This window comes from Cyclopterus lumpus, chromosome 21, assembly GCF_009769545.1.
Source record: "Cyclopterus lumpus isolate fCycLum1 chromosome 21, fCycLum1.pri, whole genome shotgun sequence".
NCBI classification, from domain to species: Eukaryota; Metazoa; Chordata; class Actinopteri; order Perciformes; family Cyclopteridae; genus Cyclopterus; species Cyclopterus lumpus.
In genome coordinates this window covers 22559535-22587481 of record NC_046986.1, presented here as the reverse complement: position 1 = coordinate 22587481, position 27947 = coordinate 22559535, and the positions used below count along the sequence as shown (strand labels likewise).

Here is a 27947-nt window from a genome sequence, read left to right as displayed (position 1 = left end):
CAAATCAACTCGCCCTCCCTTTTTTTCAAACACAGCAATAATGCGCATGCGCCGAGCAGTGACGTGTCGAGAAAGTGTCAAACACAAGGATGTGAAAAAAAGAAAAGAAAAGAAAGATCGAAAAGTCTCTAGATAAACGTACTACTCCATGTAACAGTCGCCACTGCGCTAGTCTGGATGACCGTGCCTCTGGAACCAGCCACGACCCGCTCCGCCTCACTTGGAATTGGGGAAATCGGTTTAACTCACTTGTGAAGCCGCGACATTGACCGCCGAGCTAACTTAGTTAGCGACAGTTGAGCTAACCGGAGTCGGTAACGTTAACAGTAGCGCGGTGACCGGCTTAGCTAACACGACCATGTAACTAACGTAACGCTGGCAGCGGAAACGATAGACGGACTCTTGGCTTAGTTGTGTCGGTCGTCTCCCATTTTACTCGCATTTTACTCGGTGTTCATCGCAGCGGCATCCAGCCGGGGGCAGCTGGCTGCGGGACCGATACCCTCACGTTCCCCGGGGGAGAGGAGGATGTCTCGGAGGCGGCTGGACAGCCGCAGCGGGCTCGCAGCGGGGCTGCTCGGGGAGATTCAGACCCCGATCAGCACGGAGCCGCTGGAGAGTGTGTACGATATCACCGGAGAGCTCGGGAGGTGAGTCCAACCGAAAGGACTGTTGTCCCGGGACGACAGAGCGAGGGGCGGCGGGGGGGGGTCTGCGGGACCGTGAGAAGTGGTTCCGTTATATGCACTATGATACTTTGATTTTTGATTACATAGAGCTGGGATGCATGAAGTGTTCAATCTGCTTTGAAATGAGTCTGGAAGTCCAGCTGGTGTGGATATGAGCCAGATAGACTGTTATGATAGATCATAACCACAGTTATGACCCCAATGTGCAAGTGCACACCACGCCAGAGTGAAGCAGCTCTCTCAGTCAATCACATTCAACTCAGAGGTGAATACTTTATGAAGTAGTGTCATCTTGATAACGGTACTTGTGCCAGGACCATACATTGTATTGGTACATAGTTGCAATTGACACTGTGTGTGTTGTTGGAGGATTGGAAGTTGTTGTTACGTTGTCACCACCAGTAAACACCACACACCTCACCTCATTCAACACTTGAAGAGGCTTTCTTTTTGGACGCAAAGAATAACCTGTCCTTTTTATCTGACGTTGTCTCATTTCTCTATTTGCAACCACGAATAGCACACACACACTTTTAACTTCACTTGGACTCTGTACTGTAAGCTTCCACCACTGTAAATACACAAGCCTCGCTGGGTGGGGGGGTGGGGGGGGCTGACTGACTGACTTGTTTGTGCTACAGTAGACCTTTTGTCATGCGTGTGTGTTTTGTGTGTGTGTGCCATGGCAACAGCTGAGACATCTGAGGTGTGTTTGAAGTAATGTGTCATGCAGCATGTACTGTATAATTCTGATTTCAAAGCAGGAGGAAACGAGCAACCCAAAAGAAGAAGCGATGCGGGCCACTTCTGTTTACTCATTTTGTTTGCAACAGGAACAGGAAGTGCTGCGGTGCAATACTTTATGGAACATGATGAGGGCAATTGCAGGTTCTACTGTTGACCTTTTTAAGGCATGTGTAGTTCTGCACCGCTTTGGCACAACATTGTCTTGCATTAAACTGGAAGGTTTCTGTCTCTCAGTGTTTCCCGTTGTCTTTTTCAGGCTGCAACTTTCAGTTGCATTGACTGTCATGAGTAACAACAAGTATGTTACCTGCCCAGCATCAAACCACAGATTAAGTCAGTGGCTAGCTGGTTAGCATAGTAGCAAGCTAAAAACTCAGAAAGCCACTAGTGTGAGTGTTGTACATGCATCAGCTGATGTTTCTATTTGTTTGGAAGGGAAGATGTGAGCCATGACAACTTGTATTAGCCAATGGCTGTGCATGTCACCGTTGTTCTTAAAGGTGTTTCTCCCCCCGGGCAGCAATTCATCAATTTTGGAGATGAGTTTACCTGTGAGGACTGTTATTCAGCCTGTAATTTACACAGCTGTCAAAGAGCTACGTGAAGAGAACATATCCTCGATGATGTCATCAGTGGTGATTAACAGGAAGAATGAAGTTTGAAAGGTGTGGGCATTTAGCGGTTAAGGAGAGTCAAAACAAAGAACCACTGAGTTGCATCATAATAGGATCCTGCTGTTTTGGAGCTTGACTCATGTTCAGAATTTTAAGTCAGAAGATCTTGCGATGCAGTTATTTTTGGATTTAAATAGTTTTTGTCCTTTTTTTTGCCATGATTGCGAGGCCTTGTGAAGATGTGCTTCCACTAATTTAATCAAATATCAGCCAAGTGTTTTTTCAGTGACGGGAAGGTCGGTCTAGTTCTCAGGACAATTTGAGAGTTAATCGTTTTGCCGGCCTTCTTGTTTAGGAGACACACTTCAAGGGGACATATCGTGCTCATTTTCAGGTTCATGCTTGTATTTTTTTATTTCTGCTCCAACATGTGAACATGCTGCAGTGTTCCAAAAAAACACTGTTTCTCTAACAATGTGAACATACCTGTCTTCCTACTCCGGCCCTCCTCCAGAATTGGTTTGGAGCTCGTTGGTAATAAAGAAAAACATGGTGTGTCGTTACCTCGGTGGTTCTCGAGCCGTGGCCGGTATATTGTAATGTGCATGTGAAAAAGGAAGGGGGCCAGATCCAAACTGGCTTGTTAAATCACATCTGGTCTGATTTCACAGTTCAGGGCATTCCAGATACCAACATGTTGGTTCACAATATGTCCCCTTTAAACAGTTCTGAATATTATGAGTAATAAACACCCACATCAGCGCTGCATGTTTTCAGTCATTCCGTTGCGTTGGGTTGTTGCCATGATGAGATTGGGCTCTTCCATCTAGTAGCAGATAGCCACTATCTTCCCAGCCTTGAGTAACATGAACAATTACCCCAATGATAAAGACGTAGCAGCAGCATTACCACCAAGCTATTGTGGGGGAGATAACACACAGAAGTAATCTAATGATTGCACCGTTGTCCCCATGCTGCAATCATTATACATTTACATATGCCATTTAGCGTGGGAATAAATGTATAGTGTCTTGGAAGTATTGAGGGGACATGTTGAAACATCTTCTGGTCTAAGTTAACATTGTAGTAAATACTAACTTTACCGCTCCTCATTACCATACACTCTAATGTGAGCAACCTTTTCATTTAGTGTGTTACATGTTAGGACTTTTTCTTCAATTCCATATAGTCTAATCTTACATAATATTTTAGAAATCAAAGTTTTGTAACTTAACTAATTGGAGAATCTTTTAATGGAAGAAATGATTGTTCCATTCAAGGATCCCAGATAATCTTTTTAAATATTTCTACTTTGTTACTGAAGCTGGTCTTTGTCTGACTAAAAGCGACGCAGCTCACCCACATGGCCACTTTCTGCTTCCCAGGGGGAAGTTTGCCGTGGTGAGGCGCTGTGTGGAGAAGGCCACCGGCAAAGTGTTCGCCGCCAAGTTCCTCCGGAAGAGGAGGCGAGGTCGCGACTGCCGGGCAGAGGTCATTCACGAAATGGCCGTCCTGGAGACGGCCCGCAACAACGCCCGAGTAGTCAACCTGCACACGGCGTACGAGACGGACCACGACATCGTCTTACTGCTGGAGTAGTGAGTTCACAAGGGACCCATATGTTGGGACGTCATGTTTCACAATCTGGCTCAATGTTTCGACCACAAACATGCACAACCAGCAGAGTGATACTGGAAAGGCCGGTGTAAGGGCAATGTCCTGTTGGTCCAATGTTAAGGAGCTGAGACTGTTTTTTTGTTGTTGTAATGCTCGCTGTTCAACAGGTTTATCTGGCTTGGAGGCGAACTTACTGTACAGCTTGAGCTGAAACTCCAGATCTAGATGATCTGCGCAGACATCTTCTGATCAAAACAGAAAACTAGATATGAGCCAGAATGGAAATAAGAATACACAGTTAAACACAATTAAATCCTTTAGGACAGTCGGGACCGCCCACTTTATTGATCCATGACCAAAAGGGGCAGAGGAAAAGAAAAAAGAACTTAAATGACCTGAAATGTAATCAACTCAGGTGAACCTTGGACTCTTCACCACCATTTGGCTGACGCTCTTAGCTGCAGTGCTTTACAGCAAGTGAGCAGAGATGAGGCGGCTTGCTTGCTCAATACCACTTTGCCAGGACATGTAAGACCAAAAGCAGAGGCCCTCTGGCTATGGGTTGGCCACTAAAACCATGAATACAGTACATGTCAGTGTCTAGCGTTGAAAGTGCATCGCATACAAACGGCTTTAAATGTCCCTAAACCGCCGGGTGTTTTACTCTGCGTGGACATTTCAGTAGGTGGCCGTTTCATGAAGACTCCGTGTGTGTACCTGGGTGTTGACGCTGTGTTTTCTCTTTGCCCAGTGCGGCCGGTGGAGAGATATTTGATCACTGCGTGTCTGAGGAGTTGCTGCCGGAGGCCCAGATCACCCGTCTGATAAGGCAAACCCTGGAGGGAGTCCACCACCTCCACCAGAGCAACCTGGTGCACTTGGACCTGAAGGTCTGCACACACACACACACACACACACACACACACACACACACACGCGCGCGCAGAAAATCACAGTCGAGGAAATCTATTTTTACGTGCTCACAAAGTTTCCCCTCAAATGCTCGACTGCGTGTTCCCTTTTTTAGAGAAGTTGTGGATTCCAAACCCCCAATTTCCTATTTTCCTGAATACAGTTGAGAACGGTTGTCGGTGGCAACGGGGTAAAAGAGGGAAAGCACAGTGTAAAACAAGTGCTGCAACATGGACCCAAGCTTTTGTTCACACGCCTAAGTTAAAGGTTTAAGACACCTACAATAATGGCGATAAGTTTTGCCCTTTAACATCACACACTCAGAAACACAAAATGTGTGTTTGGTGTAAACAAAACGAGCGAGTATTGTTTGTTCTCAAGAATGATGCAATAATTAAACAATAGCAGTGTTTGCAGTGTCATATGGCCAGTATATTTCCAGCACTTCAACCAGTAATGGTGCTACAGAACAGTAAACACCTCATTATTGAATGAAAGTTCAAGGAGAAGTCAGAGTTATGTAATAGCGTTTGAGTTTAAAGTACAGAATGTCTTATCTTTCCAGTACTTGTGGCTCTCTGCATGATGTTCACCCCCCCCCACCCCCCCCTGCCTTTCTCCCCTCAGCCGCAGAACATCCTCCTGACCAGCCTGTCTCCTCCGGGAGACATAAAGATTGTAGACTTCGGCCTGGCGCGCAGACTGGGCGTGGTCGGAGAGCTCCGAGAGATACTTGGCACGCCTGAGTATGTGGGTAAGGTGATGTTCATAAGCACGCTTTGATTACTCAGAAGACATCGGGTCTGCCATCGCAGGCACGGCCGTGTTTTAGTTGGCAACAGTCCAGGCAAAGTCCTCCAGAGCGAGACCTGTCTTGTGTGCAGTTGATAGAAACGCCTCTCACAATTAATAAGTAGTTTATGGATACTGAGACATTTGTAGCTTTAGCAGGATTCTCTACACTTGTGGATAGAGGACAACTCTGCCGTCCCACTTAGTTTTGTGTACATTTGACTTCTAAATAAATGACACAGTAACTAAAGATAACAGTCAGCAGTGGTGAAACAAAACAACACAAGGTATAAAAGGATCCAGGAAACTGACAACGTTCTTGGAAGATTGAGTGACAACTGATTGACAACTGATTTATTTTCTTTCATGTCCTCACTCAGCTCCTGAGATCCTGAATTATGAGCCCATCACGACGGCGACCGACCTATGGTGAGTCCATTCTTGCAAAACCGCCGTTGTTGCGATTTGGAAAGAGAACGTTGACTGTCATTTAAACTCTAAACGCGAAGCGATTTGGAAATGAAAAGGAAGGTGTGCCACAAAGTAGCTCTGCAAATGCTAATAGCTAATTACAGTTTGGGTAATTATTTCAATTGTCATGTTTGTGCTCACTTTTTTGGTGGCCAAAATGATGAACATTAATTTTTTATTTTATTTTTCTAAAAGTGGGCCTTCCGGTATTCAGCCCTTAGACGCCCCCTGTGCATGTTTTGACTGTTCCTCATGTATGTGTGTGTGTGTATGTGTATGTGTTCCTCAGGAGTGTGGGTGTCATAGCCTACATGCTGGTGACGGGCGAGTCTCCGTTCGCCGGGGATGACAAGCAGGAGACGTATCTGAACGTGTCCCAAGTCAACGTGGACTACAGCCGGGAGGCCTTCTCCAGGGTGTCTGAGTTGGCCGTGGACTTCGTCCGCAAGCTGCTGGTCAAGACCCCAGAGTGAGTAGTGAGTAGTGAGTAGTGAGTAGTGAGTAGTGAGTAGTGAGTAGTGAGTAGTGTGTAGTGTGTGTGTGTGTGCGTGTACTAACATCAGTCTCACAAGAATGGAAACAGTCAGGTGATTTATTTTGAAAGTCAAAATAGAATGTTGGCACAGAGCTGTAAACAAAAGGAGGAGAGGATTTTTCCACGGGGCATCCCAACCGTCACGTCATATTTTTATTTTAGTCTGGTCACGTGTGAGGAATTCATATAGATTTGTTTCCCCCACGTTTCTGTTCCGTTTCTCCGTCATTGTGTTGTCCACTCACAGGCTCAGGCTGTCATTCTAAGTGGAGCACAGAAAGCGTAGCTTACGTGTTCGCTAAAAGATCTTCATTATCATGGATGAATATTTAGCTGCATTCGACAATGTGGATGGGACGCAACATTTCAGAACAAGACTTGAGCGAAACACACAGCAACAAAGAAAACTGTTTTATTTCCTTGTCGGGTTCTTTCCATAATGTTGTCAGACACGTGGAATAACAATCGGAGGCTGTCGGTGGGATAAACAAGCGTCTTCAGTGGCCGTATAGGGACGGGACGGCACCGCGGCGTGCTCCCTCAACACAGGATTAGTTTCTAAAATTGTTGTAACCCAAGTCACAAAACCGTGGGAAAATAGGGTTTTCCCATTAATCGATAGCAAAAATTAATTGTCAGCTGCATGAACTACAGCGTCGGACTGCAGGTGTTTAACGCTGTCCTCTGACCACAGGGACCGGCCCAGCGCTGCAGAGTGCATGAGTCACCCCTGGCTGTGGCAGCTCTGTCTGAGCCCCGACCCGGCCACCACCCGTCCGCGAACCGTCCGCGAAAGGAGCTGCGGCACCAAGTGGACCGCCCCCCCCGAGGACCCCGAGGACAAAGAGAACTTCCTGGAGTCGCCCCACTCGCACGCAAAAAAGTTCCGCTTCGACGAGGAAAGGCCCGCCGCTGGAGACGGCGACTTTTGAGGAAAAATGTAATACAAGCAAAACTGCGAGGAATCGAAGCCCGCTTCTCCTGTGAGCTTTTAAATTAAAAAAAAATAATTTTAAAGCCTCCAGAAAACCAGCTGTCCCCACTCAAAAGTATTCACAAAATGTAACTAATTTCCTAAATTCCAAGATCCACCACTCAGACCAAAGATAACCAGTTAAATTCTGAGATCTGACACATCGCTGTTTTAAAAAAGAAAAAGGAAAAAAAAAAGTGTGAAAATTGTACAGTGTGTCTCAATTAATGCAGTGTGTTTAACCTAAAGTATTTAATTCCTTTCATTGTTGAAATCTGGTAGCTGCATGAGCCCCACTCCGTGTCGTTCCTGTACTGATGAAGGCCACCGTGAGTGTTTCTAGGGGAATCTATGCAATACCTCTCTTGTGCATTTTAAATCACAAGAAATTGTTCAACTCGTTAGCGCTCTGCCTTCAGGTCGGAAGTGAAGTGTTCTTAGTCACTTGTGCTTCAGCAGAAACGTGTGCGACATCGAGCTAGGCCCCGCTGCAATGAGGAAGTGTGGTAATGTCCTCGTCTGCAGCATCGAGGACAACTAGGGACGGTAAACCTTTCAAACACTCTGCTGTCTTATGTTCTATATGTCTGCAATAATTCAAATGTAGCTCAGGGTTTTCAAACTCTTTTCTTTATGTTTATAGGTCCAACCTCTGAACAAAGCTTCCCACATGTACTATACGTTATCAGACAGAACGGTTTCTCACCAGCAACAAATCTTCACAGATGGAAACTTAAACACCAGAAAGACCCGGTGGCTCACGCGGTCGTTCACATGCCACACCCGCACTTACTCAAATGATTTCCTCAGCGGGCTAAAGGTTCCTCTTTTGTTAGGCGCAAGAAGAGAGAGAGAAGCTCGACTTTAGCACTTAGTTCAAAAGCACACGTTTGATACCGATGAGCGGAAAGTAGAAACTCTTCACGAGAGTCTGTGTTTGCTTGTCCTTTTGGAGCCTCGGGGCATGCTGCTCGCTATCTGCTCAGTTTGTGTTGTATTCTTAATGTTATTCTTACAGGTTTATTATTATTATCATTATTTATGTGCTGGACTTATACTTTATATTTTTGATGTAAATAACGTGTCTTATAAGGAAGTGTTGATTGCGGGAGAGGATGATTACGGTGTTATTTAAAACAACCTGTTGTGGTCAGTGTGCTGAATAGTAAATGGAAATGTTGGGACTGCAGTGGATCGGGGCGATGAGAGGAGGTCTAGGTTGTCGGGGGGGTCCTGGGAGGTGAAGCGAGACGAGGTGGTTTCAGCCGGGAGGGAGGCGATGGAATACTGGAGATAAGTCGGTGTTGGAAGAAGTGATTGAAGGAAGAGTTTGAATAGTCGTAACCGTGTTTAGATATATCGTCATGGAATGCTTGTTGGGGCGACGAGGAAGTGAGAGCGATGATTTGATGTCGTTTCAGAAAGAGACGGACGTGACGCTGCGTGATGTGAAAATACGAGGCGCTGTCGGGTCACAGGATTTGCCATCTTTTGTTCACTTGAATGAACTCTCCTGAACTCCGATTGCTCTCAATCCCCAGTGAAACAGTCCTCTTGTTGTTGTGAGGTGTCGAACCGAATAAGACCACATTGTGTTGTTTTTGTTGTCGTTGGTTGTCGTCACTGGCTGGTACAATGGCCTTTGTCTGGGAGATGGGTGTCTCCAGTCACGGCCGTGCTCTCATCTGTATGCTGTCATCCTTGAAAACTGGAACAACACGCTGTAAAATATATTCATCTCCACGAGCAGTTTAATCTCAGATTCCACTCGAGCCGGTCATAATGTGATTCTCCGAGCAGCTGGAAAGAATATTTCTTCATCTCCTGAGTCAAGTATTTTCACAGTCGACCATCGTTTCTGATTCCGCTCCAAATTGGCGTCGGAGTCTTTTCACAAATGTACTGAGCTCAGTTCTACAGATACGGTTCCTCTTCCTGTGACAGAAGTATTATCTGTAAAGAAAAACTTTAAAAACTAGTTTTTACGACTTGACGAGACCTCGAGATGAGAGGCTTGTTTTGCAGTGCAGGGATGTCACTTTGGATGACGGGACGTGCGAAGCGGCTCGTGTTTGCCGGCATTGTCCGTCTCATCACTTGAACATGACCTATGCTGTGGTGTTGAATTTGTTCTGTCCAGCTATTGTGTGTGTGTGTGTGTGTGTGTGTGTGTGTGTGTGTGTGTGTGTGTGTGTGTGTTCATTGTTTTGGGCGGGAGGAGCTCAGCATCCTCGAGGAGCGGCACAGCAGCAACAGGCGACCGATGTCGCCCGACGTTCCCATTTAGTGCGACGTGACCGCAGTGAGACCGAAGTGTGGAGAACAGTCAGGCCAGCCACCAGCAAATACATGTTTCAGAGATTTATGTTTATTTTGAGTTTTATATTTTCTTTTTTTTAATGTATGAGCGTTAGAATTGCATCTGAAATGACAAACAAGACACAATCCTTATTGTATTCTGATCAACTGCAGACTAATATGTAGGCATCACCAAGCAAACTGGAAAAAGCTCATTAAAGGTTGTAGAAAATATCTGGCGGTGTGTATTTGTTGCCGTGTTGGTCAATCCAGTGTATCTGTCAATATCCTGCTTCTCCCCCACACTGCTGCCACCTGCTGAGAGAGCAGGAACAAACGGCCTCTGTTAAGGGAGAGGACGGATTGTATGACGTGGGGTTGTGTAAGGCTCTTCTCCACGGTCAGACATCATCCAGAATTATGCTACAATAGTAGTATAGGAGAAACATGAGTTCCAGCACAAAGCAATGTACTGCTGAGGATGGGGACAACATGTATTTATTCATAACAATAAGAAACTCAATATCAGTTGACGCGTACACTTTCCTTCATTTCAGAGGGGAACTGAAGCCATCATCTATCCAGTGCTCTTCAAACCCACCAGACTCCTTTGGCGAAAAACTGTAATTTAACCTGGCAGAACTCGATTAACTGACATTAAAGGGTTAGTTCAAAGTCGCACAATAACAAACACCAAGCGATGGAGGCAGGTGTGATCAGCAGACCAGCAACCCCAGTGTTCTGGTCTGCTGAGAAGAGGGCAAAGATGGAGGCTTCGGTCTGTGCGGTCTCACAAAGTAAAGTGATACCAATTAGTTCAAATACAGCAGATGATGAAATGGGTATTGATTATTTTATTGCTTTGATCACATGCTGGTACTCCAAACCCCATCTACTGTAGGTAGTACTCTGACTATGGAGAAGTACCTCATACAACCACACCTCCAAAAGATGCGTACTGTCCCTTGTAACTAGAGACAAACCCATTTGTCTGTTGCATTCTCTCCATCATTGGCCAATCGGACCAAATGACAGGGTGACAAATTAGCAAGCGCATGACTCAAAATAGTTCTCTTGGGCGTGCACTTGCTTAATACATGTTCTCCTTGTAGGGTTTTTTTTTTAAAACAGCATGCAAGTAGTAAACATTATGGAATGAAGGTACATTCAGCACGATGAGCGACAGCCATCACCAGCATAGTGCAAAGATGCTCATCGTACAGGAATACATCGTACAGGAATAATACATGGCATTACTTCCACTATGAAAAAAAAATGACCAGAAAATGTAGTCTAGTTAATACATTTTCCCAACTTATTTCATTTGAACAAAACCAAATCTTGCAACAATATTACAGTTTGTCTGGTTATAACAATTGTATATGTATACGGTCATTTGATATATTGTCAAAACCCAAACTGGAAAATGTATTGAGTTAAAAAGATATGTAATAACAATAAATAATGAGTCGGGATGTCAACAACAAAAAAAAGGAAGTGTCACAGAAAGTAGGCGTTGAAAACAGAAGCTGACAAAATGTCTCCTCGAGGTCCACATGATGATTATGATCATCGTCATCAGATGAGGTAAAGGCAAAACCAGTCCATTTGCCAAAAAGGATCATGCGATATGACAGAAAGCTTCAGAACAGCTGTACACCATACAGAAATGGACCTTGAGGTTACATTATGTCAGCGGTGTGACATCTAAAACAAAAAAGGTATATTATTGGACAATCCACTACTGGGATCAAACTGGAGGAATGACAATGGAACTTTGTGACGAGTAAACATTTGACTACAAATCAAGAATCAGTACCGAGAGACACGACCGATGAAGTCTGAACCCGACTGTAAAGTTCGGACCGTTCAGACGTTCACGTGTCTAAAACAAGTGCAGCTATCGACACAAACGTAGAAGGCTGTTCAATGTGTCGGACCTGGCCACCTGCTACAAACCAACAGGGGGCAGCACCTCCACTATCGGTCCATACAGTTCACATTTACAGCCATTAATTAAAGAAAAAGAAAAAGCTAACTAGGCACTAAAAGCAGGGAAATAATGTGCAAAGTATGACCAAACTGCTTTGTTCATGTCAGTCATCTGTGTGTTCACTGTGACACTACAAGGCTGTACGGCTCATGTACACTTTGATAGTTTGTTTATGGTAAATGATCAAATGGACTGTACTTCTAGAGCATAAAGCATACAGCTCTAAACACTACATGTCATTATTCATCCATTCATACACGGATGGGAGGGGCTACCTTGCAAGGTGCCACCTGCTCATCAGGACTCTAACATTCATACACCACAGGAACAGAAATGTGGGCTAGAGAAGCCGGGGATCGAATCGCCGATCCTCTGATTGAAAGCCGATCCTGATCTCCCATTGAGTCAGTCACCCAATTTACTCTAAATGGCAAGAAACAACTGGTTTTGTTTTGTCCTCTCCGTCACCAGGAGACCTTCAGTCAGTGGAATTACCATAAACTTACCATTTACCATCAGCGCCCTGTGACCCCGTGAGCCGGGGTTTTGCTGGCTGAATGCTACAGACCTTCAAAATCAGAAGATCGGCTGTTCGATTCCCTGGCTCCACTTCTACATGTCGAAGTGCCTGCTGTGTGTGAATGTTAGTTAGTCCTGATGGGCAGGTGGCACCTGGCATGTTAGCTGCCATCAGCGTACGAAAGGGTGTGAACGATGACATTAAAGAGCTTTGAGTGGTCTGAAGACTAGAAGAGCGCTTTACAAGTCCATTTAGCATCCATCTAAGGAAGACATTCTGGGGAGAATTAGCTCATTTTCTGGGTGTTTTAGTCTAGAATTCTGTCCACGTCTCACACCCCTTGAAGGTTGAATCTGAAATCCTAGCAGAAATTAAAACAGGTCACGCAAGTATACACTTTAACCACGAGGAATTCCCTCATGAGCAAAAGCCAACTGAACATGAATCATTCATGTTTCTGAAGGGACAGCTCTGCAAGCAGCTCGTAGCTTGAGCCAGAATCAAATGTAAAAGAAGAGTAAAGACCACTTTCACACCTGCATATTCCTACTCGGGGCCACAGGGAGCAGGGGGCAAAGCTCACTGTGAAAGGTACAACACACCAGCATCCGCCACATGCTCTCAAGTCTGTGCCCTTAAAGCAAAGAAAAATGAGGTAAAACATTAAATCTGCATGCAAGTGCTCACAAGCAAACTCAGAACTCCTGGATGACCCTGAAGTGGTTCTCGATGGAAGGGGGCTCGTCCTCAAAGTGCAGATTCTTACTGGGGCGGGCCCCGAACTCCTCCAGGGTCCTGATAAAGTGCCCATGCTCGTGGCCCACCCACGCCCGCATGGGGTCGCACACCTCGTAAGGGGTCACGTGGGCGTGGACCGACACCTCGCTGGAGGCGAGCTCCTTCAGCAGCTGCTTGTTCGTCACCCAGGTCTCGCTGCCTCCCGGGTGCCCTCCGTCCAGCCAGTACATGTCGGAGACGCCCTCGACGAAGTGACACATCTGCAGGTCGGCGCGGGCCCCGGCCAGCTCGTACACCATCTGGTTCAGCACCACGCAGCCTTTGCTGAAGCCCACCACCGCCAGCGAGAACCCTGAGAGGAGGCTGTCAGCGCCACCCTCTGGCCGGGGGGGGTTCGGCAGGTTGGCTCGCTCCATGCCGTGGCTCAGCAGGGCCCTGCCATCAGAAATGCTAATGCTCACAATACAGTCACCATGCAGTAAATACTCATTTTCCTCAGGAGGTGAGGATTCTACTCGGTGGTCATTTCTGCAGACACCCTGTGGTGCGTCTCTCAGTCAGAGTCCGTTAGCAGCTCTGGCAAAGCAGAGGTCTTTACGACTGATGCATCAAGAATTCATACAGACACTTCTGTAGATAACTTTTACAAAAGGCAGCAGCAACACAAGCGAGTTACGAATGCCAGTGTCCGCTTTGATAGAGGACTTTAACATTTTAAAAGAAACCAGAGGCCAGGATGTTGCAGTGGCGTCTGATGGTCAGGATAAGCAATATAATAACAAAGATAGAGACTAGCTGGCTTATGATTAATTATGCAAAAACTGAAAGTGTAAGAAAAAAAATGTTGGGGGTGATATTAGACCATAAAGTCTGGTGTAAACCTCATCTGAAATCAAAACTGTCTCCATCCATTGCAATACTGCATGAAACTAAAGACATCGTGGAAGAAAACTAATTATTTATTCCACTCTTAGTTCCATACCTTACATAACGTATTGAAGTATGAGGGAACACTTGCACAGCTAGCACTAATTAAATCTTTAAGTCATTAAGAGAAAACAGTTTGCAATTTGCATTTAGGAAAATGTCCAAAAACATTCAAATTGAAAGATAAAGTCAAACACTGAGGAATGACACAACAGAAACGTGTTTCTTTATCATACTTTATTTTGACCTCCATGAAGAAAGGGCCAACAACTATGCTTTGTTTTTGTTTTGTTTATTTGCTTCTAATTTATGTTGTTGTGGTTCTTTATTATGTTTTTGATTCACTGCTATTTTGGGGGAATTAAAGAAAGGCTTTGTTGAGAATTAAGTGTATGCTTAATGAGCTCAGGCTTCAGCCCGCTCCCTTTTTCTGAATATTGTGTTTAATTTTATTCAAATTTTTTTATTACAATGATTTAGCACTAATCAACCACTTTGATAACGGTATGGCAAAATTGTTGTATTATGAATAAATTACTGGGAAAAGAATTAACTAAATGAAAATAGAGGAGCATTTATCAGCTAAATAGGCCCTCAGGAGACCAAAACAGAGCTAAAAGTGAATATCAGAGTAACATTTATCAGGTGGACACAAACACGCCTCTGAAGGGATGATAATATTGCCCCATGTCTACTAGTGTAAATAAGCATGTTTAAACAGCTTGTTTGCTCCCTCCAAGTGGCAAAACAAGTTTTTAACACACACACACATCGGACAATGTGCAAATATTAAAGCACGTTTCAAAAGAATGTCATTATAATGCGGATGCTTTTTGTTGGCTAAGCTGTTGAAATAAGAAAGAGAGTTGCTATACAGACCTGAGTTGGAGGAACGCTCCGGAGTCAGGCGAGTACGGCGAGTGCTCCGGTGCCCCGAACATGTTGCTCTCGACAAAGTTGCGGTAGCTGCTGAACTTGTGGAGGTACATGCGGCCGGCTCGGACCACCCACACATGCCGGTCCGGGAAACGTCGGCCCAGGGTGAGGGCCACCTGCTCCAGACTCCAGGACAGCCACTGGGCTCCTTCGGGCTGCAAAGCCATCTCCTCCTCGAAGTTCTGAAAAAACAACCCGAGAGACGTATTTAACGCTGCAGTAAAACAACTTTTGCAAACTAGAGGAACGGGAAATCTACGATACACAAATCAAGTATTGCTTTGCATTTGTTTGAGTATACAGATTTGTGCGGCCCGTAATCCCAGTTGGCCTGAAAATGAGCTTTTTCAGTTAATGTGCGGTGTGATGTTTAGAGCACACAGCTCTGCAACATAAACTTATCCAGCTAAGCAGGAGGAGGTGGCGTGGCAGAGCTATTCGGCCTTTAAATGCGTAAATTCAGGAAACTGACTTCAATCTGAGAGACAAACAAGACAAAAAGTTCCCCACATGCCCTTCAGCCATGGCCAGTCGGACTCAAAGCGCCTCTTTGGCACTCTTAATTAGCTCCATCAGCAGCACCTCCTCAGGCTGCCGGCAGGCTGCGAGGTCCTGAGCAACAGCTCGCCTCATTGATTTTATTTACATGGAAACATCACGCTGACGGCATTCCTGGGCATACGAGCTTCTCCTGGCAGATACAAGCACCCTGTGGGAACATTAACACCGGCCTGGAAAGCCGCCTGATGAATTGCAAATGAGGACAACGAACGGATGGATTGGGTGTGAGGAAAGCTTTAGTGAATGAGGGCAGCGCTTGGATTCTTGAAAGCAATTAGAAAGGAAAACAAATGGCTGACTTTAATCTTCTTTTACTCCTCATTTTTTATAACCCTTGATTAATAAGTGTCCTTTCCACTTACAAAAAAAGCAATTAGACGTTTGGCCCATGCTGGAGGGACACTACTGTGTCCTACTTATTCCCCACAGCAGTGTAATCAGAACTGCACACATGTTCTTCTCTGCTGGTCAGTGGTCGATTCATCTCACACGCACACACACACACACAGGGTCAAATTAAAATGTGCACTAATCCAATTCTTCTTTTTTAAGCGCTTTGCTCTTCAAAAACACCTTGAAAAGCACTTCCTCTGCTCTCACAGGACACAGTTTTATGATTTCTAACACAAGATAAAAAATGACTGGTGATTACTTTATGGACGGTGTCAAAAAAAGCTTCAAAATGTTTCCATGGTAAAGTGTCATTCTATTTATAAGAACGGACCCAACGTAGAAAAGTTTCACCCAAGTCATTTACAACACTGCATTCCTTAGTACACTTATATCCAGATTTTTTTTTTAAACAGTTAAAATGCAGACTGTCTTGCTGTAAGTTTTACAATCCATCAGATGTCACTGCCGAGTTTATATTCACGAAGATTCAAATCTTATTTTGCCACAAATAGAAATAAAGCAACCTCCTGTTCTGCCGTGTCGGCGACTCCCCACAATTACCTGTGTCATGATACCATCACTGCAGTTGGCATACTTTTATTACAATATGGAGTATTCTCAATTATTTTATAAATTCCGATCCACAGTGGATTCCAGGGAATTGCAGCAGTCATTTTCAGCTCCCATTCAGAAATCCATGTTGGATTTTGTCAAATCACCCTAGTGTTTCTTACACAAAGCCGATCAAACTCACAGCTAAAAGGTGGCATAGATATGCAATAACATGCTCAGTGGAACAAAAGGACTAAAGTCTGCTGATAACCTTTCCTGTGACAAGCGGTGTACAATCTGGAAAGATTTTATTATTATGTTTACATCTGGAAAATGACATGACCTTACCCTGTAAATTTCATATGGCGTGTTATTGGATGTCGTAAAGGCACTTACATTACTTTTAAACTACTAAATACAATGCCATAATAATACCATAATCCATCATTGTATATATTTGCCAGTGAGTCGTTCTTTTTGGTTATCGTCTTGTCGTGTGACCACCAAAACAACATGTGTCCACACCCTCCATCACCCTCACCTGAATGTCCCCGTGGAAAAACACCACATGTCTGTTGCCGCTCTCCTCCGTTAGTCCTGCGGCGGTCCGGCCGTCCGTGTCGGGCCGCAGGAGCAGCAGGTCGTTCACTCGGCACGGGTCGTATCCGGGTACAGCGAGCAGCTTCTGGAGCCTCTGCCGCGGGCTCCCGGCGCGTGCTCCCCGGCCGGCTGACGCACTGAGCCCCGGGGATTCAGAAGATGTCGTCGCTGTCACAGAGGTCATGGTTTCGACCACAGCTGCTCGAGTGGCTAGCATCGACTCTAAAACAAGAAGATGATGTTTGGCGTTTTCTTTCCCAACATTCCGCTGTTGCTGCTGTCAGCTAGCTGTCTGTCAACAACACAGCATCACGTCACCTGCAGCTTACGTCAAAACAATGAGTCTGGAGCCGAAATACGTACCTTCGCATACTGTGCTTTATTCGTTGTCTGCCTCGTGTTGTTTACACTGAGCGATGACCTCGTAGCATTTATTTCATTCTGACAGTTAAGGAGTGGGGTATGTCTGTAAGAGAGGGGCGTAACTTGGAGCTGCGGCTTGCTAGTTAGCTCGCTAGCTAGCTGCTTCCAGCATGCGTAGTACACTGAATGCAGAATATGAGCCGGTCAAAGTTGCCACTCGTCTCGAAGTGGCGTTGGGCTTTCCTCCGCTGTAACAAGGGCGAGGATGAAACATGAAACTACTCATTTAGCGGCTCGCAAATTAGCTAGCTCGCGTGCGCTAATCCCACCAGGTTTCTTCTTTGCGTTTTATCGGCGTCTTTACCAGCGTATAGGTGCGTTACCGCCACCTACTGGACCGAATTACTCATTGAAGGCAAATTCTGTGCTTCATACTCGACTAAATTACAGAGGTTGAATCTCAGAAATACTGTCAATCAAAACTGTTGAATGACAGAATGTACTTTATTTTATGATTAAACATACATTTTGTAACCTGTAGCTTCTCTAATTTGACTGTTTAAATATTTATAAAGTTCCAGGATTTAACAGTATGTGTCAAAGTGTGATGTCATAGTTGAATGTGATATGTCTTAGTAGTTGAAACTTAGGTAACAAGGTTAGTGTGTGCATGAACTGATTGTTGGGCCACTTGAAGGACATTTATCTGATGATTAGACAAGTTATGACTCTCAACCCACTATGATGTCCAAAATGTAAGTGACATCACCCTATAATATGACAAGACATTGTTGTTAGTTGAACAGTGTAGGTGTAGGGGCACCATCATGTCACAATTTATAACATGTAGCTATACTACATGATAATCCCAACAGCATCTGCTTCATGTGCCAAGGCTCTCCTTGACAGGTCCAAGACCTCACAAGGTGATTTGTGGTCATTTGATTTCTTGCAAATTTGTTTGGGATTCTCACAACAAAGTTCAGTATAAAAGGAGTCCTGTCATCTGCACTGTGTTGAATGCACTGTACTTGATGGAAACTTGAAAGCAGCGGGAAACAGCTACTTTTATGCCCAACCGCCTCCTAACAAATCCACCCAGCTATGCTTTGTTTGTAGAGCTAATTCACAAGTGTTAGCTAAAGTGCTAAACCTAGCCACTCAGCATGAGCATGAAACCAAGTCGCCATCAGTTTAGTTCAGAGCACCGCTGTGAGGCTGTCGGCCGGTGTGGGAACTGGCAATATTCATGTGTTTTGCAAACTATCTTGGTGGAAGAGAATAGAGATAGCTTTGGAGTTAAGTAAGATATGTAAAAAACACCATTTGCATGCTTTTAAATCAAGCAACATACCAAAATACATAAATATTCATTGGTTAAATGTACATTTAGAGGTTGTGCAGGCAGCAGCTGTTTTTACCACAGTGTAGCACAGGGTTCAGTGTCAACAACAATGTTGCCTCCAAGCTCGCACCACCAGGCTGTCAAACTGCTTCATCCAACAGGCTGTCTGAACTCTCTCCACTCTCCCACGCCTCTTCTTTTAGACTCATGTCGAAATGCTGCTAAAACTCCATGTATGACTGCTGCTATAATACAGACTTAAAGTTTTTTATAGTTCTTAATTTATATGTTGTCTACATGTTATTTGTTGTTGTTAGCTTTTTTGCACTTTATTACTTAATTATTATGACTACAATCACTTATACAAGAGAGAAACTTACTTTCAGATCTTCTGTATGTTTGCACAAATGGAAGAAGTGACAATAAAGCTGACTTTGAATGTGTTACCGACTTTCCATGTCTGACCATAAACAAAACCAGTGTTGTATTCCAGGAGTTTTCTGTTCAGCTGCAACGGTCCTCTTCAGACAGACTATTACTAAGTAATGCCTTCTGGAAACCCAGAACTGTTTTTGCACACATACATGTTAATGTGATTATGTATTAATTCTCAGACAAAAAAGCAAAATTGTTATCTGAATCCACCCCTTTATATTATTTGCTTTTGTGCTTAATAAGTAGACCTTTTACAGAAGATCATGTGACATGCCGGCGCAGGAATGGCACAGGTGTAGTTTGTACGATTAATGGTGGCTCCACCCTTTTACACGTTTTATTGATACAGCAGCAGAAACATCAGGCGTGCTCGGCCCCTGGAGAGAGGTTGGCGAGTCGGCCTTCAAACACTGCAATACATCAACACAGGCCTTTCACAGAGAACATGTTGACTGACCACATACATTTAATACCATGAACGTCTCCGTTACGTCCAGGTGGCTGTTGTGTTGTGTGTAGCTCTTCATATAGTAAGTCAGCATGTCGGCTGTGAAAGAGACATGAACGTGTGTGATTAAGAGCTGGACGTTGGCCACTGAGGACCGCATGGACTCTGGAAAGCAGTAAAACAATGCATGGTATATGTATTACACAATGGTTTGTTTGCACTATTTGAGTTTGGACAACATTAATGTTGACCATTGCATCTAAATGATTCTGCACATACTTGTAATGTTCCTGGATAAGTAGTATTGTCCTCTAAAGCAAATATACAAAGAAGAAAATGATATTTTCCCATTGCAGTGCCTGCTGTCCAAGTGTCCAGCGTGTTCTTTAACGTCAGGAGCCACATTTCTGCACGGCGGTCTCCAAAGAAGATCCGGAGCCTGCCGCTCCGCCGACACCTTCTTCAGGTCCTGGGATCAGTGCAGCAGCGGCGCTTCCACGCGGCTCATGCCCCGCTCTCATTTCAGCTAAAAGAGAAACCCATGAGAGTCAGACATGTCCAGAATAACGCTCCTCTCCCTAATCTCATGGTTTAGAATAGAAAGCCTTTATTGTCTTCGTACAGCATACAATAAAACAAGAAGCTCTACTGCTGATGAGTGCGATTATAAGATAAAGGGCACAGAAATAAAACGACTTCAGTAAACATTTGAAGTAACGCCACATGTTCGAAAATAATGTGAAATAAATTTAATGTACCTTTGCTCTATAATAGAGTATTTATTACACTCATATGATGCAAGTATTGCACTACAATAAATGTAATTGTTGCACTAGCATGAATGTTATTATTGAATTAGAATAAATGTCAGTATTGCATCTAGCAGGATTACAGTTGAAAAGACAGTGTTCCTCATGTCTCCATGGCTTAATGTGAATGAAAACAATTCAATTCAACTGTTATCTGTTCATTCTTCAGAGTCTACACAAACGGTTAATTCTTCTCTTTTAGTCTTTAAACTCTTTGTAGAAGTCGTGGTTGTTGTCATCCTCTTACCGATAGCACTACATGGTGTGACGATGGGCTTCTCCAGTTGCTCTCCTGCAGAGACTGAAGCCCGGATCTTCCGCACCACGTAGACGCTAGCTGGGATGTCAAGCAAAAACACGAGAAGATACACTTTAAATAAGTAGAACAATAGCACATAAGTCTGACTAAGAATCATGAGCAACACCTTTATTCAAATGAACGATCTTCACATAGGCCTACGGTATATTCAGAGGTGGAAGAAGTACTCAGTACATATAGTTAAAGTAAAATAAGCATGTAGAAATACAAAGTCACGCATTCAAAATGAGTCGAGTAAAAGCAAATTATATATATGTAAGTGTAAGTTTCTTATAGTTTCCATACATTTCCACTTCACATACCATAGTTGTGTTTACATATAGCGTTACATGTCGACTAAGGCTTTAATATACAACAACTATAATCTAGCACAGTAAACTCCTACCTTTTATTAGCAGTCAGACCATGGCTGTAATATATAGGTGAGATAACCTGGTCCGTCGCAGTTTAACGCTGCTCTGTGCTGTTTCCGGTATAAATACCAGCCCGAAATGTTACGAAAGCACGCAGCGAATTATATACCGCAGATAATACCAGGGGCGGGACTTAAAGCGTTCAAGTGTACTCTGATTGGCTGAGCTGTTACACAATATTGCGTAACATGATCGACGTGAGACATACTGTATAGAAAGAGGGATCGAAATTAGTCCGATTTGACAGAATCATCCGGTTCATTTTAACCGATTATCAGATGAATTTCAGAAATAAAATGTAATTCTTGGAAACACTGTATTTGTTAAGTCTCAAAGTTAATATACAGATAGATAGATCTTGCATTTTGTAGATGTTGTTGTTTTAGTGGAGTGGTGGGAGAAGTATTTTGGAACTGATCCTTTATGTAAAGCTCAAAGTACAGCAATAAAAAACAATACTCCATTTCAAGTAAATTCCTACAATTAAAAAGCTATTCCAGTAAAAGTACATTAGTATAATCAACAAAGAGTACTTAAGGTAAAAATACTTCAGTTAACAGTTACCCCACCAGACTTATTTCCTGCACATGGCATTACTGGGTACTGATGCATTTTATTTATTAGCGGGTTGAGATGAAGCTAGTTTTAACTACAAGTTTGGTAGTTTAGTCTGAGGAATCCCATTCTAGGGGTCGGGGCCCCCCAAAGGGTCACAAGAGAAATGTGAGGAGCCGCAAGATGATAACTGGGTGAGAAAAGAAGCAACTGAGGGAAACCGTTGTTTAAATGAAAGAATTTACGTTTGGAGCCAAACATGCCTGAGGTTGAATTGCTGACTGAATCTATAAACTAAAACATGACGTGTACCTACATATAAGGGTTTCCAAGCCAAAAAGGTTGGGGAAAAGTTTAAAGTTATTATGAAACTTTACAACTAAGATTCTCCCGAAAATGCAGTAGAAAATGAAACACTGCTACTTTAAGTGATACATTTAATAATTTATTGTCAGGCATTTTATTGCAATGTACAGAGCTTCATTTATCCTTGTCCAATCCTAACTACATAATGATCAACTATTCATGTAATCCAATATGTATTCAGCATTTGAAATGGAAGCAGGGTGAAAACCCACAGGGATAAAACACTGCCAACATCTTTTTCACAATAAGAGCGCAGAAGTTTCTCATACAGTTGCATTTGTATATTCAATATATACACGTAGATTTTATTTAACTTAAAACATTTCACACAGCAAGACAAGCACCACAATTTCACACAGGAACCAGACATTCATTCATATTACAATATTATTATTTTTACAATAAAAATACGGTTGCAATCACCAGGGAAACAAATGAAACATAGTTAGTGAGGAGTTTAAGTCTTAAGGAATGATGTGAGCTGAGGTTGAAGGGAGGAAGTCTGACTGGGTTCAGTGTATACATCAGTGGAGGATATCAAACCGCTTCATGTAAGAAAATGTAACCACTAATTTAATGTTGATTTTGTATTTATTTTTTTGTTATCCTGTAAACAAAGAGGTGACTCAGTATTACGCCACTTCCTCCCATCAAGCTGTGACAGTTTGTTTGTTTAATTATTTATTTATTTATTTGTCTCCCCCCACCACCCACTAAACGAGACCTCACACAAAACACAAACATTCACTAGAGGGATCCAAGGGGACAAGCGGAGTGCTGACGGTCAGGACTTAGTCCATCCTGATCTTCTGGTTGGTCATCCTGTAGATGATGCTGTCGTACCCCGGGTCCATGTTCCACAGGTTGTAGGCGACGACGATGACGGCGAGAGCCAGAGCGATCATCAGCCACAGCACGATGTTGAAGATCACAGCGTACTGGAAGTTGTACTTGTAGGCCAGGTTGTAAGGGCTGCCGGGGTTGCTCTGCAAAAAAGAAAAGAAAGTTTTTAAAAAACGGCTGCCATGAGACCTCCATCAATGTGCATGCATCGAGTACCGAACAGGATGCGAGTGCAACGTCTAAAGAGATCCAATAAAAAGATGACGGACTGATAAAAGCACTCCTTGGTTCTAGAGTCATAAAAACAGCGCAGACTGGGACAGGAACTGTGGTTATTCTTCACACCAGGCGTTAACAGTAAATACTAAGGCCTAGGTTCAGATTTTCAAAGCGTGTGCAGAGGATGTGGTGTAGGATACTGAAAACGAGTAGATCACGAAGGCCTGCGGTATCTCCAGTGACCAGACGTGCAGTTACATTCCTAGAGAAGGTGCTTACGACATCAGAGACAGTTTCACACCTCCACGTGCTGCCATTACTTTGTAAACCGCTGTCTGCAGACCCCAAAGCCATCCTGTAGTCACATTTAACCATATGAAACCATCATATGACCCCATATGACACACCAGGTACTGTCCACGATTCATATATTATGGCACACAATGGGCTTCTGAAGGACTCCATCAAACTGTCATAACCAGCCCTCATCATACAAGATCCTTCTTATGATAACATACAAAGGAAAGGGAAAATGAAAGCAAGCACACATTAAGTTGACAATGTATTAAGTACACCCAACTAAAACTAATGCATTCTTTAACAGCCCTGGAATAAATATTGCCGTCACGACGGTTATAATGTTAAGGGTTTTTTAATCTATTTTACAGGAGGTGTCATTTTGCAGGAGGTAATTTGTGGTGATGTTAATGTATTGCACTATAAAAGGCGTTTCTAATATTCTGCTGACTGTTTTATAATGCTATACAAATGATCATTAATGCCTGAATGGCAGTACATTAAACTTCTGTTTGTCAAACAGTTAACAAGACTTACGATCTGTTGGGATTCCAGGATCGATCGGGACTTCCTGGTTAAAGGAGCCTCGAAGGTCTTGACTGTGACAACCTCCACCACGGCGCTGTTGCCATAGAGACCATACACATCCTCTCCAAACTACAGTGAAGAAGACACAAGTATTATTATGTGGAGACGTGAAATGAGAAACTGAGGAGGTGCTGTAAAAGAGGCCCGGTGAGACCTTCTCCTTACTTTCTGCAGGACAGAGGCGAGAATGGCAGTGGCATCGCGGTACTGGGGCGAGTCCTGGCCGTAGAGCCTGCTGAGCTCCTCCAGACCAGACAACTCCAAAGAATACAGGTCAGGTGAGTGGTCCTTCGCCAAATGTCTGTGTCTCTGCAGCTGCAAGAGGGGAAGATGACAGAGACGTCTGAGCCACAACGCAAGAACTATCCTCATTTTCATCCGTATTTCGGCCAACCACAACGACTTACCAGAGCTGTGATGTCGTGCAGTACCTGGACCTCAGACAGGAAAAGCAAATCAGCCTAGAGGGCAGAAACGGTTCAAAGGTAAGAAAGGCAGATACTCTTGATACATTTCAAGGACTCTAGTTGACCAAAACAATCTCAATCAAGTAAATCTGTTCACTCTCCAGAAACAAACCATTATCGCTCCAGTAAATACTGTGTGCCAACTGCATGAAAATATGCATTTTAACACCCTCTTCTGGAGGTAAAAATGAGGCGATCGTTCAGTTAAAATGTCATGCTGGCTGTCACAAGTTTGTCTGTAAAGAGCCCATTTAAAAGAATGGTGGTTGTGTTTGGAGTGAGGCATGCCGTTGCCGTTTGAAAAACCGACCTCTGCATTTCTACTGAGGGAGTTGAGCGGCAGGGAGGCCAGCACAGAGCCATCCTGGGACAGACGGGCACGGATCTGCTGCAGGGTGACAGGTAGGTCCTCAAACACAGCATTGGCCTTCCCCAGCATGTACAACCTCTGAGAAAGACAACAAACAGATTGTTTTTAAAAGCGCGATGGCACATATGGCGAGTATGCTTCTCAGTATATTTGCATCACCTCCTCACTGGGGGCCAGCTGCAGCACTACAGGAGTGTCCTCAGCAAAAAGAGAGTGAATCGTCTCTGCAACACTATCCAAGGTGAAGGGTACCGGCTGCAGGGAAGAAGAAGACCCACTGAGCCAAACTCCAATGCATACTTAAAGGAGTATTTGTTGCACAAAACATAAATCACAACTCCACTGTCAACGCTGACTCACATTCTCCAAGGGATAGGAGGCCACACTCTGAGGCAGGGCCAGGCTATCCACGCCTCTCACCACCACCAGTACGTTGGCACGGGGACGCTGGAACAACGGGCCAGCCTGAAGGCCTGGCCACGACAGATCCTGTACAAATGGACACTCATTGTAAAGGCCAGGCCGGCACAATCAGAAGCCAACACCGCAACCGCCATCACGTTTTTTTCATTTGAAAACAGTGAACTTTAGCATACAGTTATTTATTTATGTTTTCGGAAAAAGATTATCATTCATTTGGAATGGTGTTTCAGCATTCAATGAATAAAATCCACCTCTTGAACGGAGAAACCCATGGTTAAAGCCACCAGGTCAGGGATCTTTTCTCCAGAGATGGCCCAGTCTCCCTTCTGGAAGGACACAAACTCTGGAGACTGCAGAATCGTTAAACTGTCTCCATGCACACCTGATGAGAGAAATGAGAGGAATGTCAATCATCCCAGTAAAACTTATGGCAAATTAAGAGTTTAGAACACATTTTCTCAAGCTCAGAAACTCAACAGTGTCTCAGTGTCTATGGTGCCCTAAAAAAGAACTAAAAAGTAGTGTCCGTAACTTTTGGCCTACAGTCCCACTTGCAATGCTTTGCCACAAATATATTTTAATATTATTAATATGATACAGTGATGGTGCGACAGATAAGAGTGAGAAATCTCCTTTTCTTCTTCACTTTAGAGTCAACCAATTATGGGAATAAACTATTTTGCTTGATGGATTCCAAAATCTACCAGACACTATATCATTTTTATTAGCCGGTGAGTAAAGCAAATGTAGCAGCCACTTGCGTACTTTACCAGCATTTGGCTGGTGGCTGCTGCTAATTTACAACCCTGGAGTGAACTATTAATTATGTATGAATAATGAACAACTGAAAGAGGAGTTTGTGGAACCATAGCTTTGTCAATATCTATTATTTTTGTCAGATCATATCGGTTTAAACCAAGCAAAAAGCTCAGAACTTCCACTGACACACACTCCTATCCTTTACTTACAGTTGTGCCACCCTGATCTTTGACAACATAGTAATTAATGGATTTCTCAGTTTCTCATTATGTCTATGGATTTAAAACTATTGCTATTTGTTGAATTTGAGCTATGATTTGAGATTAACACCTATTGGTATAGTATGTATGTTACAATCGTCACTGCTCCCAGTAGACCACACATACACTGACAATTCACTAGTGCAATATCAATATGTCCTACTGTAGTTTCTACAGTTTAATTATCCATCATATCTTATTTGTATACTGATGCTTCTTGTTATTGCACTGTCCCCTTTGCTGCTGTAACACTGCAGTTGTCCCCGCTGTGGGAATGATAGAAGATTATCTTATCGATCATTTTATTTTGAATATCAATACCATCCATCCATCCATTTTCAATACCGCTTATCCTCATTAGGGTCGCGGGGGCGCTGGAGCCTATCCCAGCTGACATAGGGCGAAGGCAGGGGACACCCTGGACAGGCCGCCAGTCCATCGATCAATATCAATACCATTTTATATATATATATATATATATATATATATATATATATATATATATATATATATATATATATATATATATATATATATATATATATATATATATATATATATATATATATATATAAAATCAACTCTCACTGAAATGTGAATCTTCATGAACGCAAACACAGAAGGTAACGCACTAACATCACGGCCCCGCGGACCGAGGCTCGTGACAAGAGAGCTGACGATGAACGTTAAAGAGGAAGTGTGCCAGTTTACAGACAGTCACATGACAGCACCGAGTCTCGAGTGGATTAGCAACAAACAACGAGGAAGCGATTAAAAATGGACATTTATCTCCAATATTGCCTGAGCACGAGCACGTAGCGAGCCTTTCCAACCAGAGAAACAACATTATAATGGCACTGCCAGCGTTAAGTGTTAGCATCGAGCTAACAGTATGACGCGCTGTTTTATTTACCCGCATGTTGGATGCTCAAGCAGATAAAATGAACCAACACTACAAGCACAGTAATATCGTGTCACACATCCAAGTCGTTCACGCAAGACGTTACCTGGCGTATGGTTTGAGCTAACGTTAAACGGCGATGCTAACCATGGTACAAGCTAGGTTGTTGTTCGCGAACGACGTGTGACGTTATATTTGTGTCGGGGAAACCTTTCCATACAAACATTGAATCGTTGTTATCTACCGTTGCATATGTCTTACCGGTTGTGACAAGGAAGCAGAGGGCAAACGCCGCGGATAGTACAGCCTCCATCCTTCGCCAGTCTGTCAGCGACATCTTTCTCCTTGGTGCAGCAGTGATCAGGTGACCTGGCTTCAATATACCGCAAAGCACGATGGGACAATGTCTTCTTCTTCTTACATTTTTACGGCGGTTGGCACCCCTATATTTGGTGCATTACCGCCACCTTCTGCTCCGCAGTATGCATCAGACAGTAGGCTTCTCTTTACCCCAGAAACAAAACCACCCCAATATATATATATATGCACATACACATATACATACACACATACACACATACACACACATACATATATATACAAAAATCTTTCTACGTCTCCTTTCTTTAAAGCCCTCTTTGCCAACTTGTCCGCCCTCTCATTCCCACTCACCCCTATATGTGCTGGAACCCATATGAATTTAACCTGACCTCCCTGGTTGGTTATTCGTGTGACTGACTGAAGGACTTCATACAGTATGTCTTGACGACTGCATGAACGAAAAGATCTTAGGCTTGCTAGGACTGAAGCTGTATCGGAGCATATTAGTACCCTTTCCTGTTTTGCCTTTTCCACCCATCGTAATGCCACCAGCACTGCCACCATCTCCACTGTGTAGA

At 43.7% G+C, this 27947-nt stretch overlaps 3 protein-coding genes and 1 long non-coding RNA gene across 5 annotated transcripts; 1 reads left to right on the top strand and 3 right to left on the bottom strand.

The window, feature by feature from the left end:
• The first annotated feature begins 28 nt into the window (after window positions 1-28).
• Window positions 29-9882, top strand: stk17b (serine/threonine kinase 17b (apoptosis-inducing)). Of its 2 annotated transcripts, XM_034560805.1 has the most exons (7): window positions 30-650; window positions 3436-3648; window positions 4419-4557; window positions 5207-5333; window positions 5752-5800; window positions 6132-6311; window positions 7072-9882. In XM_034560805.1, the coding sequence occupies exons 1-7, from the start codon at window positions 529-531 to the stop codon at window positions 7307-7309; spliced, it is 1068 nt and encodes a 355-aa protein (XP_034416696.1). In that variant the 5' UTR covers window positions 30-528; the 3' UTR covers window positions 7310-9882. The 2 variants fall into 2 exon arrangements, with proteins under 2 accessions (XP_034416697.1, XP_034416696.1); XM_034560806.1 differs by lacking the exon at window positions 3436-3648 and having other exon boundaries at window positions 29-650.
• Window positions 8454-17582, bottom strand: c21h2orf69 (chromosome 21 C2orf69 homolog). Its single transcript, XM_034560807.1, has 5 exons — window positions 17232-17582; window positions 16810-17090; window positions 14706-14944; window positions 12849-13334; window positions 8454-9966 (listed from the first exon to the last, which is right to left on the bottom strand). Exons 2-4 carry the CDS (start codon window positions 17083-17085, stop codon window positions 12857-12859), a joined length of 993 nt encoding a protein of 330 aa, XP_034416698.1. The 5' UTR covers window positions 17086-17090; window positions 17232-17582; the 3' UTR covers window positions 8454-9966; window positions 12849-12856.
• A 1625-nt stretch (window positions 17583-19207) lies between these two features.
• Window positions 19208-21082, bottom strand: LOC117751045. The gene is made up of 3 exons (XR_004611839.1): window positions 20973-21082; window positions 20516-20605; window positions 19208-19985 (listed from the first exon to the last, which is right to left on the bottom strand). It is a non-coding gene; the product is annotated as an uncharacterized LOC117751045 (long non-coding RNA).
• Window positions 21083-21987: 905 nt separating this feature from the next.
• On the bottom strand, window positions 21988-27439 carry atp6ap2 (ATPase H+ transporting accessory protein 2). The gene is made up of 9 exons (XM_034562334.1): window positions 27310-27439; window positions 25380-25510; window positions 25066-25194; window positions 24865-24960; window positions 24646-24783; window positions 24276-24329; window positions 24034-24183; window positions 23818-23937; window positions 21988-22907 (listed from the first exon to the last, which is right to left on the bottom strand). Exons 1-9 carry the CDS (start codon window positions 27383-27385, stop codon window positions 22713-22715), a joined length of 1089 nt encoding a protein of 362 aa, XP_034418225.1. The 5' UTR covers window positions 27386-27439; the 3' UTR covers window positions 21988-22712.
• Between the last annotated feature and the right edge of the window lie 508 nt (window positions 27440-27947).

Coding starts and splice junctions, on each gene's coding strand:
- stk17b (XM_034560805.1), top strand. CDS start 529: ATGTCTCGGAGGCGGCTGGACAGCCGCAGCGGGCTCGCAGCGGGGCTG. Junction 5,801..6,131: donor ACGACGGCGACCGACCTATG/GTGAGTCCATTC, acceptor TGTGTTCCTCAG/GAGTGTGGGTGTCATAGCCT. Junction 6,312..7,071: donor CTGCTGGTCAAGACCCCAGA/GTGAGTAGTGAG, acceptor CTCTGACCACAG/GGACCGGCCCAGCGCTGCAG.
- c21h2orf69 (XM_034560807.1), bottom strand. CDS start 17,085: ATGCTAGCCACTCGAGCAGCTGTGGTCGAAACCATGACCTCTGTGACA. Junction 14,945..16,809: donor TTTTCCACGGGGACATTCAG/GTGAGGGTGATG, acceptor TTGTTTTTTCAG/AACTTCGAGGAGGAGATGGC. Junction 13,335..14,705: donor GGAGCGTTCCTCCAACTCAG/GTCTGTATAGCA, acceptor TTCTGATGGCAG/GGCCCTGCTGAGCCACGGCA.
- atp6ap2 (XM_034562334.1), bottom strand. CDS start 27,385: ATGTCGCTGACAGACTGGCGAAGGATGGAGGCTGTACTATCCGCGGCG. Junction 25,511..27,309: donor CTGCTTCCTTGTCACAACCG/GTAAGACATATG, acceptor TTCTCTCATCAG/GTGTGCATGGAGACAGTTTA. Junction 22,908..23,817: donor TCCTGGAATCCCAACAGATC/GTAAGTCTTGTT, acceptor TCTTTTTTGCAG/AGCAACCCCGGCAGCCCTTA.